The sequence below is a fragment of the Camelus dromedarius genome, chromosome 9 (genome assembly GCF_036321535.1).
Source record: "Camelus dromedarius isolate mCamDro1 chromosome 9, mCamDro1.pat, whole genome shotgun sequence".
In the NCBI taxonomy this organism is placed as follows: Eukaryota; Metazoa; Chordata; class Mammalia; order Artiodactyla; family Camelidae; genus Camelus; species Camelus dromedarius.
Genome location: NC_087444.1, coordinates 19,955,933 through 19,972,727, shown reverse-complemented (window position 1 = coordinate 19,972,727; position 16,795 = coordinate 19,955,933). Strand labels below are relative to the sequence as shown.

At 47.5% G+C, this 16,795-nt stretch overlaps 1 protein-coding gene across 1 annotated transcript in view; it reads left to right on the top strand.

Annotated features, from left to right (window-relative positions):
• The window catches only part of CASQ2 (calsequestrin 2), a 57,248-nt gene extending 42,520 nt beyond the window's left edge, over positions 1-14,728 (top strand). The window contains exons 8-11 of the mRNA XM_010980703.3: positions 2,797-2,851; positions 10,706-10,806; positions 12,373-12,447; positions 13,328-14,728. Of these exons, the coding sequence (XP_010979005.1) occupies positions 2,797-2,851; positions 10,706-10,806; positions 12,373-12,447; positions 13,328-13,534 (438 nt within the window). The 3' untranslated portion in view covers positions 13,535-14,728. The remainder of the gene's footprint in view (positions 1-2,796; positions 2,852-10,705; positions 10,807-12,372; positions 12,448-13,327) is intronic.
• The last annotated feature ends 2,067 nt before the right edge of the window (positions 14,729-16,795 follow it).

Genomic DNA, 16,795 nt, shown 5'->3' with positions numbered 1-16,795 from the left:
CCAGCTTTAATTAGCTATTTATGCATGGGCGTTCACAAAGAAATGTGACTCAAGGAAGGGCTTATATACGATATTAATGAGGTAGTGGGGGTGGGGGCAGAGGAGTGCTTCTGGGAGAACAAATGACTTTTTAGAAAGATAAATGAGCCCTTAGGAGAACAGACGGCATATATGATAGTTTTGTGATAACGTCTGTCCAAGAAGAGAGGATTAGAGTTATGACAATTGAGTTCTTTTGAGAGGCTCTGCTTATACGCAGATAAAAGCATTTCAGGGATTCAAATGCCTTCAGCCAAAATAGTTTTTATGCCATAGTGGTTTTCTCCGGACCCCTTCAGTGAGAAAGAAAGAGCATGTGCTTTGGGACCAGACAGACCTGGCTTGAATCCCTGTTATGTCTCATACCATCTCCATGGCTTTAGGTAAGTCACTCAATTCTTTAAGCATTAAATAGGAGTAAGACTTTGATTTCAGCTTAGAGATAATGCATTTACAAAGTACTGATACATAGGATGGCACATTGCAGATATTTTTGTCACCATTTTAATCATCATTACTATTTTAAGCCAGAACCCCTTCCCTCAGAGAGCTTGCATGCCATCTGGTTGAGAAGAGAAAGTTTGGACAATTTAAAAGGTTATTATCAAGGCAATGTGATCTCATGACTAAATGGGTGATCTGGGCAGCAAAGACTGTGGGGCTCAGAGAAAGCCCCTGGGGTGTTCTCAGTCCCATGGATGGTCAGCTGGGCTCTTCCTCACCTGGGCACACTGGATTCTCACGCAGTAACCCTGACTTACCAGCTTGCCCTTGGAGTCTTGCTCTGTGAGTTTATTGCCGAAAACAGCTGGCACTGAGCAGCGCCTGCCTCTTTGCAGGTGTTCAGTGAAGGTTTGTGTGCTGAATCTTTGAGACCCACAAAGAGAGAGGCTCTTTCTCTTGGTTAAGGTCTCTCTCTCCATCCAGGGACCAGCTCAGGCCTGGGGAGTGACAGCCATATTATGAGCAGCCTCCCGGCAAACGAATATGGATTCTTAATTCTAAAACCAATTTCCAAATACGTTCTAGAAGGGCATACAGAAATGAAGCCTGCTCCACAGAGTTAACACGGCTCCCTTCCAACTGATGGCAGGAGACAGAGACACAGGGCAGCCTAATGAGAACTGATGAGGATATTCTGTCTGGCGATAATAGCAAATGTAAAACAGTGAAACCTCAGCCTCCCCTTCTGGTCGCTGTCAGATTTGTGTAATAAACCTGCCCTCATGCGCACACACAGATACACATCTAGTAAAATTCAATTCCCCAGAGAGTCTGACCAAGGCAGTGCCCACTCTCTTGTTTTTAATAATAATATTTTCCATTTAATCTCTCCTAGAATATTTGGAGGTTTTTGTCCATTTCAAACTCAAAGGAAAAAAATTAGCATTTAGATAGGATTGCACCAGCATTAAAATCAATTGAAATGGAAACGGAGATCATGGGAGGGTTGAGATGCCTGGAGTTTTTTTTTCCATGGGATGATTCTGATATGACATTCAGGACGCCCAGTGAATCCCTCTGTCGCTGTCAGTGATAATCATATGCGCTTGGATTTGTCCCCGGTGCCTCCTTCTCACACATCTTCCTCTCCAAGTCTCCTGAGGATCACATTTCTCAGAATAAAGGCCCCTCCAAGCTCCTGCTTCTCCTTCGGCAGAAATAATTGATGCAGAGGAGACACGAGGCATATAAATGGTCCTTTCTCTCCAGGACATAGAAACATGGACTGCCACTTGCTTGCCCTTGGATTTGAAATGCTCTCTCTAGATTCTTTGCCTCATCCCAGCCTCCCACATTAACACACACTTTTTCCATCACACCCTCAACCTTCCCTAACTCCAAATTCCAGACTCTTCCTGCAGCCTCTGTCTCTCCAGACCTATCCAGTTTTGGCGAACTCTGGTTCCAGACCCCAAGTGGATAACCTGGAGGGCACACTGACCACATGGGTTCCATTTCTTCAATAAGAGATGTCTTAATGGGGGGTGGGGGCGGGGATATAGCTCAGTGGTAGAGTGCGTGCTTAGCATGCACAAGGTCCTGGGTTCAATCCCCAGTACCTCCACGGAAAAAATAAACAAACCAACCTAGTTAATAAAATAATAAAAAATTTAAAAAAGAGAGATGTCTTAATAAAGAAGCACTACACTTGTATATGATTCTTGTGTGAACGAAACAGACCCACCTCCTAATATACCTCATCGAGTCCTGTCTGCTGCTTGTTTGGGGATAGTTTCAGGATCTGTCAGTAGCATTCAGAAGGTTCCATAATCTGGTATATCGCTGATGATATTTGCCGGTGCTGAAGTCTGGGAACACAGACTGACATCCACAATGACTTTGCCGCGTTCAGAATGTTTGTTGCCCTCGGGGCTCCTGATGAGCCATACTCAGATTCTTCCTTATTTTGCCTTTCACTGCTGCTCTCCGGGACCCGCCAGACCACGCGAGTGAGGCCCCTTTAGTGCTAATGTCTGTGTGTAGTTGGTGATTTCCGGTCTTGCAAACCCATTTCCCAAACTCCACACATTCCTCCCAGCTGCTCGTCAGTGTTCCCTTCCTGAACGTGCAGCCTGCTGGGCCCTCCTGTGCGCCTGTGTCCACGGCTCCCCCTCCCCTCCCCCTCACCCCCCCAGCCCCCCAAGTCCGGCTGCCTCCCATTTCCATTCCAGCCTGAGTCTGTCCCTGATGTCCCTTTGTATCTCTCCACCCTCTCCACCAGGGAGAGTAAACTCTGATTCTTTTCTCCCCCAGGAAGATGACTTGAACGGGATCCATATTGTGGCCTTTGCAGAGAGGAGTGACCCAGGTAGGAAACCCCTAGTCTTACCCTGTGCACCTTTAATGAAAACTGACTTCTCACTTTTGTGAGCCCCCACCCTCTTTTCCTCCACTTTCCTTCTTCTGCAACCGCCAGATATAGGGCGCCCCCTGGTGGTCGCATGTCGGATATGACTCCAATTTCAATCGTGCGCCCAGCTAAGAGAACGTGAACCTCATTCTGCCTAGCTGTCCAACTAGGAAAAAAACACCGAGTACTGAGGATATCAAACATCCTAACTTTATAGGATGTGTGTATGTATGTGTGTGTAACCGTCTGTCCACACTTAAAGTTCATTTACCAATTTTGGGATCTAGCCCATATGAATCACAATCCTACCTTAAAATAACAATAATGTACCCTTTAGTCTGCAAAATACTGTCTGCGCTTAGGAAACTTCATAGAAAATATTCCTTCAAATAATGAGAACTGGGGGAAACAAGCAGTTTATTTCGAAAGTGCAAAATGACCCTATAAATGGAGGTGTCACTTTGTTTTATTTTGGAACTTGGACAACTTCTTCCTGGTTTCACTCTTTTTAATACCAGTGGAGAGTGAAGCTCAGGAAGAATTAATTTTGCAAGTGGTAATGTGCCAGGTCCCTTCAGCAGTGTGCTGTGAGAAAGGGTCCCCAAAGGGAAGTGGAGGTGGCAATTCTGAAGTGTGTTTTGGAAGTCCTGGGACAATCCAAAGGGTGACCAGAGAAGGCAGAGAACTTCCATTAGGATGGCTAAGCAGCCAGGCTTTGGGCTAAGAGGTGCCTGGGCAGGGGCTCCCAACCTGGCCAAAGCCGCCTCGGGCAGACTGAAACAGGACCTTCAGACACCTGTCAGTTCACGGGACTCTGAGACAAGTGCTGATGCACCATGAGGTTTGGGAACTACTGCTCCAGGTAAGATACAATTGTCTGGTATTTGCTTAGGGCCTCTGCCTCTTATAAATTTATAGGGACAGATGAGGAAACAGAGGGTCAGAGAAGCTCCACAAAGTGCCCGAGATGGCATGATGAGTTAGTGGTAGTCCATGAAGGAAGAACTGATTGTCTCATTCTTCAATATATAACTGGTTCCTCCACATGACTTGACACATAGTAGGTGCTCCATAAATGCTCACAGGCAGATGATTAGACAGGCAGATGACTGGCCAAGGCTGAGCCCAGCTCTTCACTGTCTGACTAGTTGTTTGTTTTTGTTTTTGTTTTTGGGTAACACACTATCAGCCTCCACAGTTACTTACAGACTGAAACCCAAATGTGGGTTTTATGCAATTTTTAAAATTGAGATATAATCCGCATACCATAATATTCACCTTTTTTTAAGTGTGCAGTTCAGTGGTTTTTAATATATTCACAAAGCTGCACAAATATCACCACTATCTAATTCCAGAACCTTTCCATCCCCTCAGTAGGAAATCCCGCACCCATAAGCAGGCACTCCCATTCTCCATTCCCCTACCCCCTGGAAACCACTAATGTACTTTCTGTCTCTATGGATTTGACTATTTTGGATCTTCCATATAAATGAAATCATGTAATATGTGGCATTTTGTGCTTGGCATCTTTCACTCAACATAATGTTGTCTTTTTTGGGTAATTTTTTCTTTGGGGGGGCAGTGATTCAGTTTATTTATTTATTTTAATTGAGGTACTGGGGATTGAACCCAGGACCTCATGCATAGTAGGCACACACTCTACTACTGAGTTATACCCTCCCTGCCCCCCATTTTTTCCCTTTCCCTTGACGAGGTACTGGGGATTGAACCCAGGACCTGACGCACGCCAAGAACATGCTCTACCACTGATCTTTACCCTCCCCGCTAAGGTTTTCAATATTCATCTGTATGTGGTATATATCAGTAATTCATTCATTTTCAGGGCCAAATAATATTCCATTGTATCCAAAACAAAATTATGCTCTAAATCATCTTCCCCCTTTTTGTATTAAATCTTTTGACTATCCATTGAAGTCCCAGTTTTCCCATCACTGACTTGCAGATTTGGAAAAACTTCAAGAATATCTAGTCTGTGTCCCAAAACAAAAAGCAAAAACCAAAAACCCAGTATGGTTCCAGCTTCTTTCCACAGATTCTGACCACCCCTCTGCCCCTGGAGAAGAAAACAGCAAAGGAAGCCAGTTGCCCAAGGTTTACAAGCTATAATCAAATAGCATCAGATCCCTGGTGTGGTGTGAAGAGAGCCGAAATCGCCAGCAGCAGCAGCCTGCTGCCCAGACTCCAGGGGGCTTCCTCCCCCCCCCCAGCCCCCTCCCAGGACTGTGGGGAGGCCTGACTGGCTCACTGGAACAATGGAACAAAGAGGCCTCCGAGAAGTTGCTGGAACCTGTTTGACCAAGATTGCTGCTGTAATGAATCAAACTTCTGAAACTACTTCCACCCCCTCCCTGCACAAATATCCCCAGGCCTGAAGCTGTGTCTTGCCCCAGAGGAGCCCAGGCTGGGGCTTGTTACTGGGAAGCTGGAAGGACTGTGCTGGGGGAGGGCTGGGGGTGGGGGCGGAGCTGACAGCATTTTTCTGCAGCGAGGAGGGGCCTGTCCTGCTCCGAGCTGGGAAAGCGAAAGGCTTTTCTCTGAAAGTCCCTGACTCTGCAGCTAGTCAGTCATTACCCGCGGGTCACTGATGTGTAACCCGGGGCCAAGGGGCCTGGCGGCAGGACTAGGAATGTCATTCCTGCCCAGACAGTCCTTCCTCATATACGTTGCTCTTGCTAACAAGCTACATGTAGCTCTTGGCCCCACCAAACCCCTACCTACTCACCAAAGGAAGCAGTTCATACATTCAGGAAAAGACTACAGCTCTCTCCTTAAAGAGCTAACAGTCTGGAGGAACTGTGCTGTGAGCTTTATGGAGATGGTCTTATTTGGTTCCTAAAGTCACATTTAATAATTTGTCATCCCAGCACCAGATGAGATAATTGAGTTTTAGGGGTTTAATGACTTAGCAAACCCCGTGCTGTACCCAAGCCAAGATTCAAATTCTAGCAGGCTTTCTTGACCTCTGGGTTCATCATCATTCTGATGAAGATGAGGATGCCAACGACCTGCGGTATGCTTATGTAACATAACAACCCCATGTTTTATTCTCATTTTACAACGGATGAAGCTGAGGCCCAGAGAAGTTAACTTGCTAGGAAGCAGTAGAGCTGGAATTAAGCTGAGGGCTGTCTGGCTCCCCAGCCACCCCCTTCACCTCAAGGCCCTGATGCAGAAGTGCAAGCTCGCCCTTCCCTCTAGGAGTTACCACCCCTGAGGACACCTGAGCGATCCTTCAGCCAGCCCTCCTTCCTCTCTGCTGTCCTTTCAACATCTGAAAGACCGACAGTTCAGTGGCGCGCTGGAGATCACACGGTTGGAGCCACAGCAGACACATGAGCTTAGACTTCTTGGTGACGCCTCTGGGCGCTGTCCACCCGACAGCACTCCCTCCCCCAGGCTGCCCCAGCCAGCTGCGGGCTCTGAGCGTGCGCAACGCTGCTGCGATGAACGGGGGCGGAGGAGCCAGAGAAAGGAAGAGGGAGTGAGAGGAGAGCAGAGCCACGGGGAAGCTCAAGAGCCCAATTAATGAAGAAAAGTCAAACTTCCTCCCCCTTGATCACCATCAGTTCCTAGACTTTGAATCTACGACTGTGTAGCAGCAGCAACAATTAACGAACCCCTCTCCGAGTGAGCCGAGTTCCCCAAGGGCTCTCCCCGCGGTTCCGACACTCCCAGCCCTCCCAGCCGAGAGCTTGCGTTCAAGGGTTGCAGACAGTGTCTGCTCGCTGGCCCTGAGCGTAATCTCTAGGTCCCTTCTGCGCCGAGCTCTCATCCCCGCTGCCCGCAGGCAGGCGGGTCTGGGAAGGACACCTCCGGCTCTCTGCTCTTGCCGGGTGCCCTGCGGTCCTGCCCGACTTCCTCTTCCATCGCCTCCCCTCCGCTCCTGCGCTCAGGATGCTGCCGGAGCTGCTGTTTGACAGGTTTGAAAAGGAGTCTCCCCTGCCGCCTCCAGATGTGTCTGCATCAGGCTGACATCTTCTTTATAACACTTGATGAAAGGTTCACAAAGTGGCGTTTCTACATGAGCGCGCGCTGGATGGATATCCTCCAAGGGCAGGGGGAATATTAGCGCTAACAAGCTGGAAACGCGGGCTGCCGTTGGCGCGCGAGCAGCACAGCCCGCCGGGGGCTCCCCGCACACCTCTCCAGGCCCTTGTTCCAACCGAGTTTCAAGGGCCTCTGGCCTTGGTAAAATATTTTTGAGGCCAGTTGTCTCAAATAGGGATGCTAACTGCCTAGCTGAGCTTCCAAATTTAAACTTGAATTGTTACATTTAACATTCGGTTCTTGCTAAGTGCTAAATGTGGTTCCACGCACTTAAATAGCAACACATTTAATCTTGACAGCAGCCCTATGGTTGTAGGCGGTAGGGACTGTCATTATCATCTTCCCCGATGTACAGACAAGGAAACAATCGTATGAAGAAGTTAAGTAACACCCCCAGGTCACATGGCTAATCAGGGGTGGAACTGGGATTTGAACCCAGGCAGTCCAGCCCCAAGCCTGGGCTCTGTAACCACCACTTATGCTCCTCTTCATCACAGAACCAAGCCGTTTGACTTTTCCACCAATTCTGGGTCCTGAGCACTGGGGGAGAGAGCAGAGGAGGGCTGCGGTAAGGAGTGGCAGGGTGTTCAGATGTCTCAGGTGCCATCTCAGGACCATGGGGCTCACACATGGTTTCCCTGTTCAGGGCAGATGTCTCACTCTAACAGGTGACCACATGACTCACCGTGTCAGGAAGGTGCTGTCATCCTTGTCTGTCCTCGGAGTCTGTCCCCTAGGGTTCCCAAAGGGCCCAGTTTCAGATGCCACGTTGCTGCTCTCTGAGACTTTCACGCTTACTGAGTGGGCCTTTCTGAGGGGGCACCTGAGGGCAGTCACCTGCCCCTACACACCCTCGTGTCCCAGTACCTGGCCTGGGCCTACTACAGGTGGGCACTCAGAATATACCTGCCTGATGGTGACAAAATGAATCCCCCCCATTAATGAAGGATGAACGTCGTGAGAAACACTTATAAACAGACCATTGATGGGGTGAGAAAGAAAGAAGACAGAGAAGATCTTGGCAGTCTCTTTTGCAAGCCCCTCATGTGATAACAAAGCATCGTTACTACCAGCGGCCCCCGAGGTAATGGGGTCGCTGTTCTCTCCATTTTCAGATGAGGAGATGGAAGCCCCAGAGAGGTTAAGGGACCGGTGCAGAGTTTTCAAACTAGACGGGTGCCCTCTCCAGATACAACCTCCCAGCTGCGTGGTGCCTACCCCCCACCGACTTATCTGTGTCATCTGTCACAGAGCCAAACAGCCTGGCTCCCCGAGCCTAGGCCTGTCTCCAGGAGCGAGGCCCCAAGTCCCATAACTGCACGTGATGCGGTGGCAGGGAGGGTCTTTCAGTGCCTTTGTGCGGTGGGCACCGCCAGCCCCAGAGGCTGGGTCTGGAGGACGGGGCGCGGGCCCGGCGTGCTGTGGGCCTGTTACTCCGGGGCCATTGCTTGGTCTGAGAACCACATGTCTCTGCCAGACAGGCCCCAGCTCCTGTCTGTCCTGGAACTGGTTGGTCCCCCAGGACTGGTGCAGCCTCATTCCCACCAGGCCTGCCTGCCTGGGAAGGCGGAGGGCAGAATCAGCGGCTTCCCCTCCCACAAGGATGTGATTCCCAGAGGCCTCTCGCTCACCGTGGGAAACCTGGCCCAGCCAGGGCCCTCGGCCCAGGTCGTGGGATCTCAGGTCCAAGCTCGTGTGGCAGGGAAGGCGTCACAGCTCCCACAGCACCGGCCCCTCTTCTTTACTTAGGGCCATCTCTGAGACTCCAGTCGCACTCAGGGACGTGCTGAGTGAGCCAATCAGGCTGTGGCCGGGGAGGGTGTGGCTCAGCTGTAGGTTAGAAAGAGGGGGCGGGACTTGTGGCTACTCAGGGGCGGGCAGAGGGGGCCCACCAGCCCCAGGCTGCACCCTGTGTGTCCCTGGGCCCCGCCTCGCTTCCCTTACCTGGAGGCTTTCACACTCTGCTGCCAGATCTCAAGCACAAACTTGAGAAAGAAGATGCAGCAGCTTTTGTTAAGTGGGTGGAGATCTCACAGGCAAAGTGGATTGTGGAAAGGGCTCTGGACGTTCAGACCAAAGCAGACCCGGGTTAGAATCCTGGCTCTGCCCCTGGCTTGCGTATGATGCTGGGCAAGTCACATTCTCTCCCTGTGTCTCAGTTCCGTCCTCTTTCAAATGGAGGTAGTAAATTCTTCCTAATCTCCATGAGGACTACATGGGAAGGTTACATGCAAAAGTACTCAGTAGCCAGTAGCCAGTAAATGCTCAAGATATACTCCCAAAATTAAGGTTGGGTGACGTGATTGCAGACTTCCTGCATGTAAAGAACAATGTCCTGTGTGCATAAAGGAAGAATTTGAGAGATGGACTTCTTGAGGAAAAAGAGAAGATTTCAGTTATATGCAAGAAAAAGACTCAGCTGTCAGGATTATTAAGTCTGTAGTGGGCCTTTAGGGAAGTCAAAGGGTCTCAGTCCTGGAAACATTCAAGAGAGAAGACAGACAGATGTTCTGGGTGAGGCTATACACTTGCCTGGATATGTGGGATGTTTGGGAGCCCTTTCTGGTTTGAGACTGGGTGCGTCTCAAAATAATAACCACAGAAAATAGTCCTCTAGTTTCAAAGGTGAAGGACCTGCTAGCCTACGAATCTCAGAATAATATTTCCTCCCCCCAGACTTGTCTGTGTTCCTCAGAAGCACAGGGAACTCGGTGGGACCTCCTTACAGACTTCTCTGCCCTAGTGCTCCTGCAACAGGGGGGGTCACTAAGAGATTCTGAGGTCTTCCCATTTTTCTGAGTTTTGTTCTAAAACCGAACTTGGGTCCTCTACACGCGGGGATGCGCTGACACCATGGAGCTCCTGTCTGTGGCCACGTAAGCACACACGAGCACGTGTACACGCATACACAAAGGCACAGAGCTTATTCTCAGGAGCTTGTCAGAAGCTAAACTCTTTGTGTCTGCTTGGGAGTGGGGCGGGAATGCTGAGGGCTCAGGGTATGCTTTCTCTTACTGAACAGTCTTCCAAAATTTTTGCTTCTGTCATGAAGTTTATCTTTCCAGTTCTTCAAGGTTTAGACTCTCCGGACTCTTGACGCTCAGAAGGCTTGTCTCTGCTTTTCTTATGACTCACCCCTCCCCTGGGGGTGATGAAGGCGGCTGACTGACTAGGGGGCTGGCAGAGCATACAGGGAAATAGTGAGAGAGGGAGGGAACCCCATTTACTATCTCAAAGCTATGAAACCATCAATCAGAGCTCACTTAGTCTGAAGGTTTTAGGAACTCCAGTTTGTGGAAAATTAAGGGTCCACGCTCAAAGTTCTTGGTCCATAGAGCAGATGTTATGGGGAACTCTGAGGGATAGCAAATTATCCGTGTTAAGAGATGGCACAGAGCACTGAGGACCAGGCAGGAGTCGCTCTGCTCTGGGATTGCGTTTTCTGACTCCAGGCTGGTCAATTTTCACATGCAGGTTAGCAAATGGAGCTTGACTTTGAGTTACAACCAGACACTTCCCCGTGAACTTTTAATTTCTATATTCACCATGTTTATTGTTTCCTTTAAAGAAGCTGCTTTGCAGCTAGAGTTCTCATCTGATTGATTATATAGAAAAAGCCTATAATTGAGGGTATGCACCAAATGGCCTCAGAAACCTTTGTAGAAAAACGGCACTCTGCTCTCTGAGTTAGTTAGAAGCCATGTGTGTGCAGGGCTTACTCAATCTTCTTGAACCCTGTTTCAGATGGTTACGAGTTCCTGGAGATCCTGAAGCAGGTTGCCCGGGACAACACCGACAACCCTGACCTGAGCATTGTGTGGATTGACCCGGACGACTTTCCTCTGGTAAGTGGCTCAGACTGAGGCCCCGTCCTTGGCCACTTACACAGTCTTGGTGTTTAGCATGAGACCTGGATGCATGAAGGAGGGTGTGAAGTAGGAGGGGCACTTGCAGAAGCCTAATGGGTGCCCCTATCCAGTGTGAGAGATCTTAGCCACTGGTGCCACGTGGAACTTAGAGCCTGGTGCCGACACTGACATGGTTAGACTGACGGTTCTCACTCCCTGGACACCACTCACAACTGATCAAACTATGATTTAAATAGACAAAAAAAAGAGGGAGTTTAGTGATCTCCAGGGTCCTGAAACCCATCCTACACAGAAGATGAATGAATCAAAGGTAGAAAATTCCATGTCACCTGAGGGCAAAGTCAGAATTCTGGGAAACATGACAAAGTCACAGCCTCATAAGACTCTCTGTGTTATAGCGTTGTTTGGCTGCTGCCTGGTTGCATTTCTAGTTTACTGGGGCTGTTTTGTTATGCAAGCTTGCAGATGGTCTGCACTTCTCCTGACGTGTTCTACATGCTTGCGTTGGTTTTTGCAACGGAGAAATCTTCAGACTGTCCTGATTTCCAGGTTCCTGATTATCCCCAGTCCCCATCAGACCTTAGATGTGTTTGGGAGACCTTCTACCACTGAACGTCTCCATTTACTTAGCCCCATGGCCCTCCTCCTTTAGTCCGGCCCCAGTCAGAGATCAGTCCACATGGAGCCCAAGCCGGGCTGCATGAAGCCCTCTTCTCACTGTGCGCCCACGTGGGACACATCCCTGCTTTCCCAGCCATCTCACGCGCAGAGTGGCACAAGGGAAGGGATTTTTAAGTGGGACACTGAAGGAGCGGTGGAGGGAAATGGGTCTCTCACCACACATACCCCATAAAAGAGCCACAAGTAATCTGAGAATCAGCTTTGGACCATCTCTGTAATCTTCCTCACAGCTGTAGAAGCTTTTCTATTACATACTTTCTTTTCTTTTTTTTAACATTTTTTATTGATTTATAATCATTTTACAATGTTGTGTCAAATTCCAGTGTAGAGCACAATTTTTCAGTTATACATGAACATACATATATTCATTGTCACATTTTTTTCTCTGTGAGCTACCATAAGATCTTGTGTATATTTCCCTGTGCTATACAGTATAATCTTGTTTATCTATTCTACAATTTTGAAATCCCATCTATCCCTTCCCACCCTCCACCCCCTTGGCAACCACAAGTTTGTATTCTATGTCTATGAGTCTATTTCTGTTTTGTATTTCTGCTTTTTTTTTCCCTTTAGGTTCCCCATATGAGCGATCTCATATGGTATTTTTCTTTCTCTTTCTGGCTTACTTCACTTTATTACATGCTTTCATAGTTTGTATTCTGACATCTTTTCTTCGTGCTTATTTAAAGTGCTGAGCGCTGGGGCCACGTCTTCAGTTTCCTTGGTGCCCACAGCTGTTTCGGAGACCTTGAACTAGTGGTGACCTAATTTTGGTGCTGGGATGGCAGGTGGGTCCAGCCACAAAAAGTGGCTTGCACAGGGACTGCCTGCGTGTCTAATTTTATTTTTTTGTTGCTTCAGCTTGTTGCCTATTGGGAAAAGACCTTCAAGATTGACCTCTTCAAGCCACAGATTGGGGTGGTGAATGTGACAGATGTGAGTACACCTCAAAAAGCTCCTCAGATACCCTCAGCCTGCCCTGTTGTCTGTCAGGCAGCCCAGACTGTGAGATCACATGCAGAAGTCCAGCCCCTCATGAAATGAGCAGGACCCTTGGCTCTGCCCGAGCTCAGGGAGATCTGCCACCGGGGCCCAATCCTAGTCTCTGAGCCAGTTCCAGCCAGTGGTTCCAGGGTTCTCTTCCATGAGCCCATTCCCTTGCTTATGGGGCCAGCTCAGCTTGCTTTACTGACTGGAACTTTCTACTCAAGTAAACTCTCCTGTGTTTTCCTCCAAAGCCCAACGACAAAGTCTCTTTACACAAGAGAACTCACATTGGGAGTTGGCATGGTTCAGTGGGTGATGGGGCAGCAGAAGCCCCTGCTGGCAATCACCATTGTGTGTTAGGTTTACTTATTTTTTATTTTTAGAGGAGTTACTAGGGATTGAACCCAGGACCTTATGTATCCTAAGCATGAGATATAACACTTGAGCTATACCCTCCCCCACTGTTTATTACTATTAATTTTAAAAGTAGTTTGCAAAATAAATAAATACAGAATTTCCCAGGTGACTGAACATCTACCAACAGAATAAAAGGACATTGCTAACTGGCTATATATATAAAATGGAATATATATATGCATATATACATATATATGCAGTGGAATACACATTTCCTTTTATATTGCACAAACAGGATACTACACATAGCATTCTGCAACGAGGCATTGCCATTTAACAATGTGCATACAGTCCTGATAAGCAAAAGTGACCTGGGGCCCTCAGCACGGCTGCTTGGAAGCCCCTGGTCTGGCTGATCCTTCGCTCACTCCCACACGCACACACTCACATGCTCATTCTGTCTCTGTTGCAGGCGGACAGTGTCTGGATGGAGATTCCAGATGATGATGACCTGCCCACCGCTGAGGAGCTGGAAGACTGGATTGAAGATGTGCTTTCTGGAAAGATAAATACTGAGGACGATGACAACGAAGACGAGGACGATGAAGAGGATGATGACGACAATGACGATGACGATTCCGACGAAGAAGATGACGACAGCGATGACGATGATGAATAGCCCCCAAGCCCGATGATTTTCATGAAGACAGAACCACAGCTACCCACTACCAAGCCGGCAGCACAAGGTAGCAGCAAGCAGCTTCCAGCCCGCATCCGGCCAGCTCCCTTCCCTTTTCCAACATCTCTTTCCCCTCTCCCTTCTCATCAGGAGATGTGCAACTCAGCAAATGCCTTTCTAAATCCAGCAGTCCCACTCAGCAGGGACAGTGGGGAATTATTCCCAGGTTGACTGCCTTGATTGTTATGAAAAAGCTCTTGTTTTTTGCCAGACCACCAGCGGTCACGGCAGTGCGGGCATCTGGCAGTCTGGGGAGAGCAATCCCCTAACACCTCGACTCAAGTTTCCTTGTTGTCTTTGACTCTGACAGTAGCAGAATTCACAGCTTGCTAACTCGTAAGCGTGGTGTGACCTTATAATCGGAGCCCAGGGAAGACGCAACGATTCATTTAGCTCTGATGCCTAGAATATCAGTTAGAATCCCTCCTCAAGCCTAGAGGATCCCTCTTAGGGAAGGGATTGAAAACAAATCAGCTTCTTTTGGTTCTATTAGACTTACAATTGAAGGGTAGGTCAGACCATGATAAACTCACATCCAAGCCTTAAGCAGCTATTGAGCGGTCTTGAAATACATGCATACTGATTTCACCATCATTTCTAGTAAATGAGGGTACTGGGATGGGAGGTTGATTTGCTCTCTGAACTTGCCTCTGGGTGACTGTCTCACATTTACATGCAAGGGTCGGGGGAGCTGGAGGGATTAAGGGTTTTTAATTATTTCTGACGGCGTTAGGTCTCTGACTGGGTCACCCGGTGTCCTCCTCTGAGCTGCGATCTGGATACCCCTTCTCTGTCGCTGCTAGTGAGTCTTCCCATTCAGAGTAAAGGTTGGTTTGTCCAGAGGGCAATGAACTCTCCATCTATCAACGCTCCCACAGTGGAGCAGGGCTACAATAATTAGAGTTCATGATGATGCCCCGAGGCACTAAAAAAAGCCCCAAGTGCCTTCTGAACTCTCTAGAAGTTATATTGTGCTTGGTAGTTTTAGCGTTAAGTGTGCATTATAATGTTCTAATTTATTTTCTCAATCTTTTAATACATGTGTAAGACACTGCAAATTCTTTGAAAACAGGGCAGTCCTTTTTTGGAATAGTAGCTAACTCTGCCATTAAAGTTATATTTTGAAAATACTGAGATTATCTTGAAAATCCTCTCTTGATGTTTTGATTCTGCTCATTTGCTCTTGGCTCCGGCTTTCTCTCTATTCCTTCTTCTTCTTTCCTTTCTGGGCCCTCTTCCTTCCTTTAAATGTTAGTTTTCCCTTGTATCTCCCAGCTCCAACATTCTTCCAAGGTAGTATCATTCATGCCCATCAGCTGATGGCTTCCACATCTGGGTCTCTAGCCTTGACCTCTCTCCTTAGTCTGAGACTCACTCACTCAAACAGCTTCTGGGACATCTTGGTTGGGATGGTGCACAAGCACTTCAAACAACAGCCCTGCACCCAAACTCATTACCTTCTCCCCTAAACTTCTCCTCCTCCTGGAGCCCCAGTTCAGATGAGTAATGTCACCATCCATCCAATGGCCTGGGTGATCTGGAGGGGCCCCCTTCCCCTCTGCACCTGTGGCATTTTGTGCACACCCCAAATCGTGGCACTCACCATTTAAATTATAACACACATGCGCACGTCTGTCCTTTCACTAAATTGTGGGCTCCTTGGAGACAAGGAATTTACTTGGTATCCCCAACACCTAGCACTTTTCTCAGCATGAAGTAGATACTCATTTATTGAGCTGATGGGTGAATAACTGTTTGATCAGCACTGCTGGTTAACAGTGCTTCCAAAGTCTCCTTTTTTTTTTTTTTTTTTTTTTTTTTTTAATCTCTCTGCCTCACAAAACAAGGCAGATGCTTCCTGAGCCAGGTTCCGTGTTATCCAGACAGTCCCAACCGTATCTCAAATAAGCTCTTGGGGAAGTGAATTTTCAAAGTCATCTTTGAAGTTAATCTTTCAAATAGCCAAGGACTGAAAGTGGTCTATTTCCCAACCCAGGAAAATCCCCTGGTTCTCAGAGGCCTGAGCGATACGCATCAAGTTGAAATCATGCCGTGGTGCTCCTGTGGGGGAAGCCCTGAGTGTTAAGCTAGCTCTGTCTGTGAGGGGTAAGGAGTAGAACTGTTTAGTTACTGATCTAAAACCTCTTCAGCTGATATTTATTGAAAATGTGCTATGTGCTCGGAGAACCATGCTGTATGTTTTATGTATATTATTTCATTTAATTTGTATAAAGATCTTATGAGATGGTTTTGTTATTATCCCCCTTTTACAGATGAGGAAACTGAGGGAGGCACAGAGCCCTCGAGTGATTTTTCCCAGGGTCATGAAAACACTTTAAAGGATGTAAATGTAACCCCATTTTTATACTTACATCAAAGATTTAAACTAAATTCCTTAAATTAAGCAATCAAAGGATTCTATTTCTCTTCCTCAGATAGTGTCCCAAGATGGACTGAAGTGAATTTCTCATAATCCTTTTTATTGCTTACACCAAGGTGCCTTTTCCCTTTCATTCTTCAGGGCACTAATCACTCACACAGTATAGGAATGTAAGCTAAATAGAATGGCAAGATCTGGCCATCCTCTTAGGGGAAAAAAAAAATTCATTTGTGTTATCAAGAATGCATAATCACATTCAATGTATTTCTTTAGAATATCGTCTCATAACTTGAAATGAGCTTGTCTTCTCTGTAACAAGGTCATGTACTGTCCAGGCCCTAGTTTGTATGGCCTGAAGCCCATTGTTAACAATGTCACCAGTCATGGGTCATTATCAAGTAGCTTTTGATCAACAATCTCGGATACTCCCAGACACGCACAAATCCCTGGCGTGCTGGTGGTCCTGTGGTTCTGTCCTTGAACGTCTCGCTCTCACCGGGCTCCTCCACCCTGCTCAGTGAGCATCAGAGCTTATTTTAGAAAACACAGACACCTGTCATCAGCCCAGACCTATGGATATACCATCTCCAGAGCTGAGGCCTGACCATCTGCATTTTAACAAGAGTCACTGGGTAAACGACAAGGTCCTACTGTAGAGCATGGGGAACTATATTCAATACCTTGTAATACCCTATAATGGAAAAGAACATGAAAAGGAATATATATATATCTGAATATATATATAACTGAATCACTATGCTGTACACTAGAAATTAACACAACATTGGAAATCCACTATACTTCAGTTAAAAAAAAAGTCA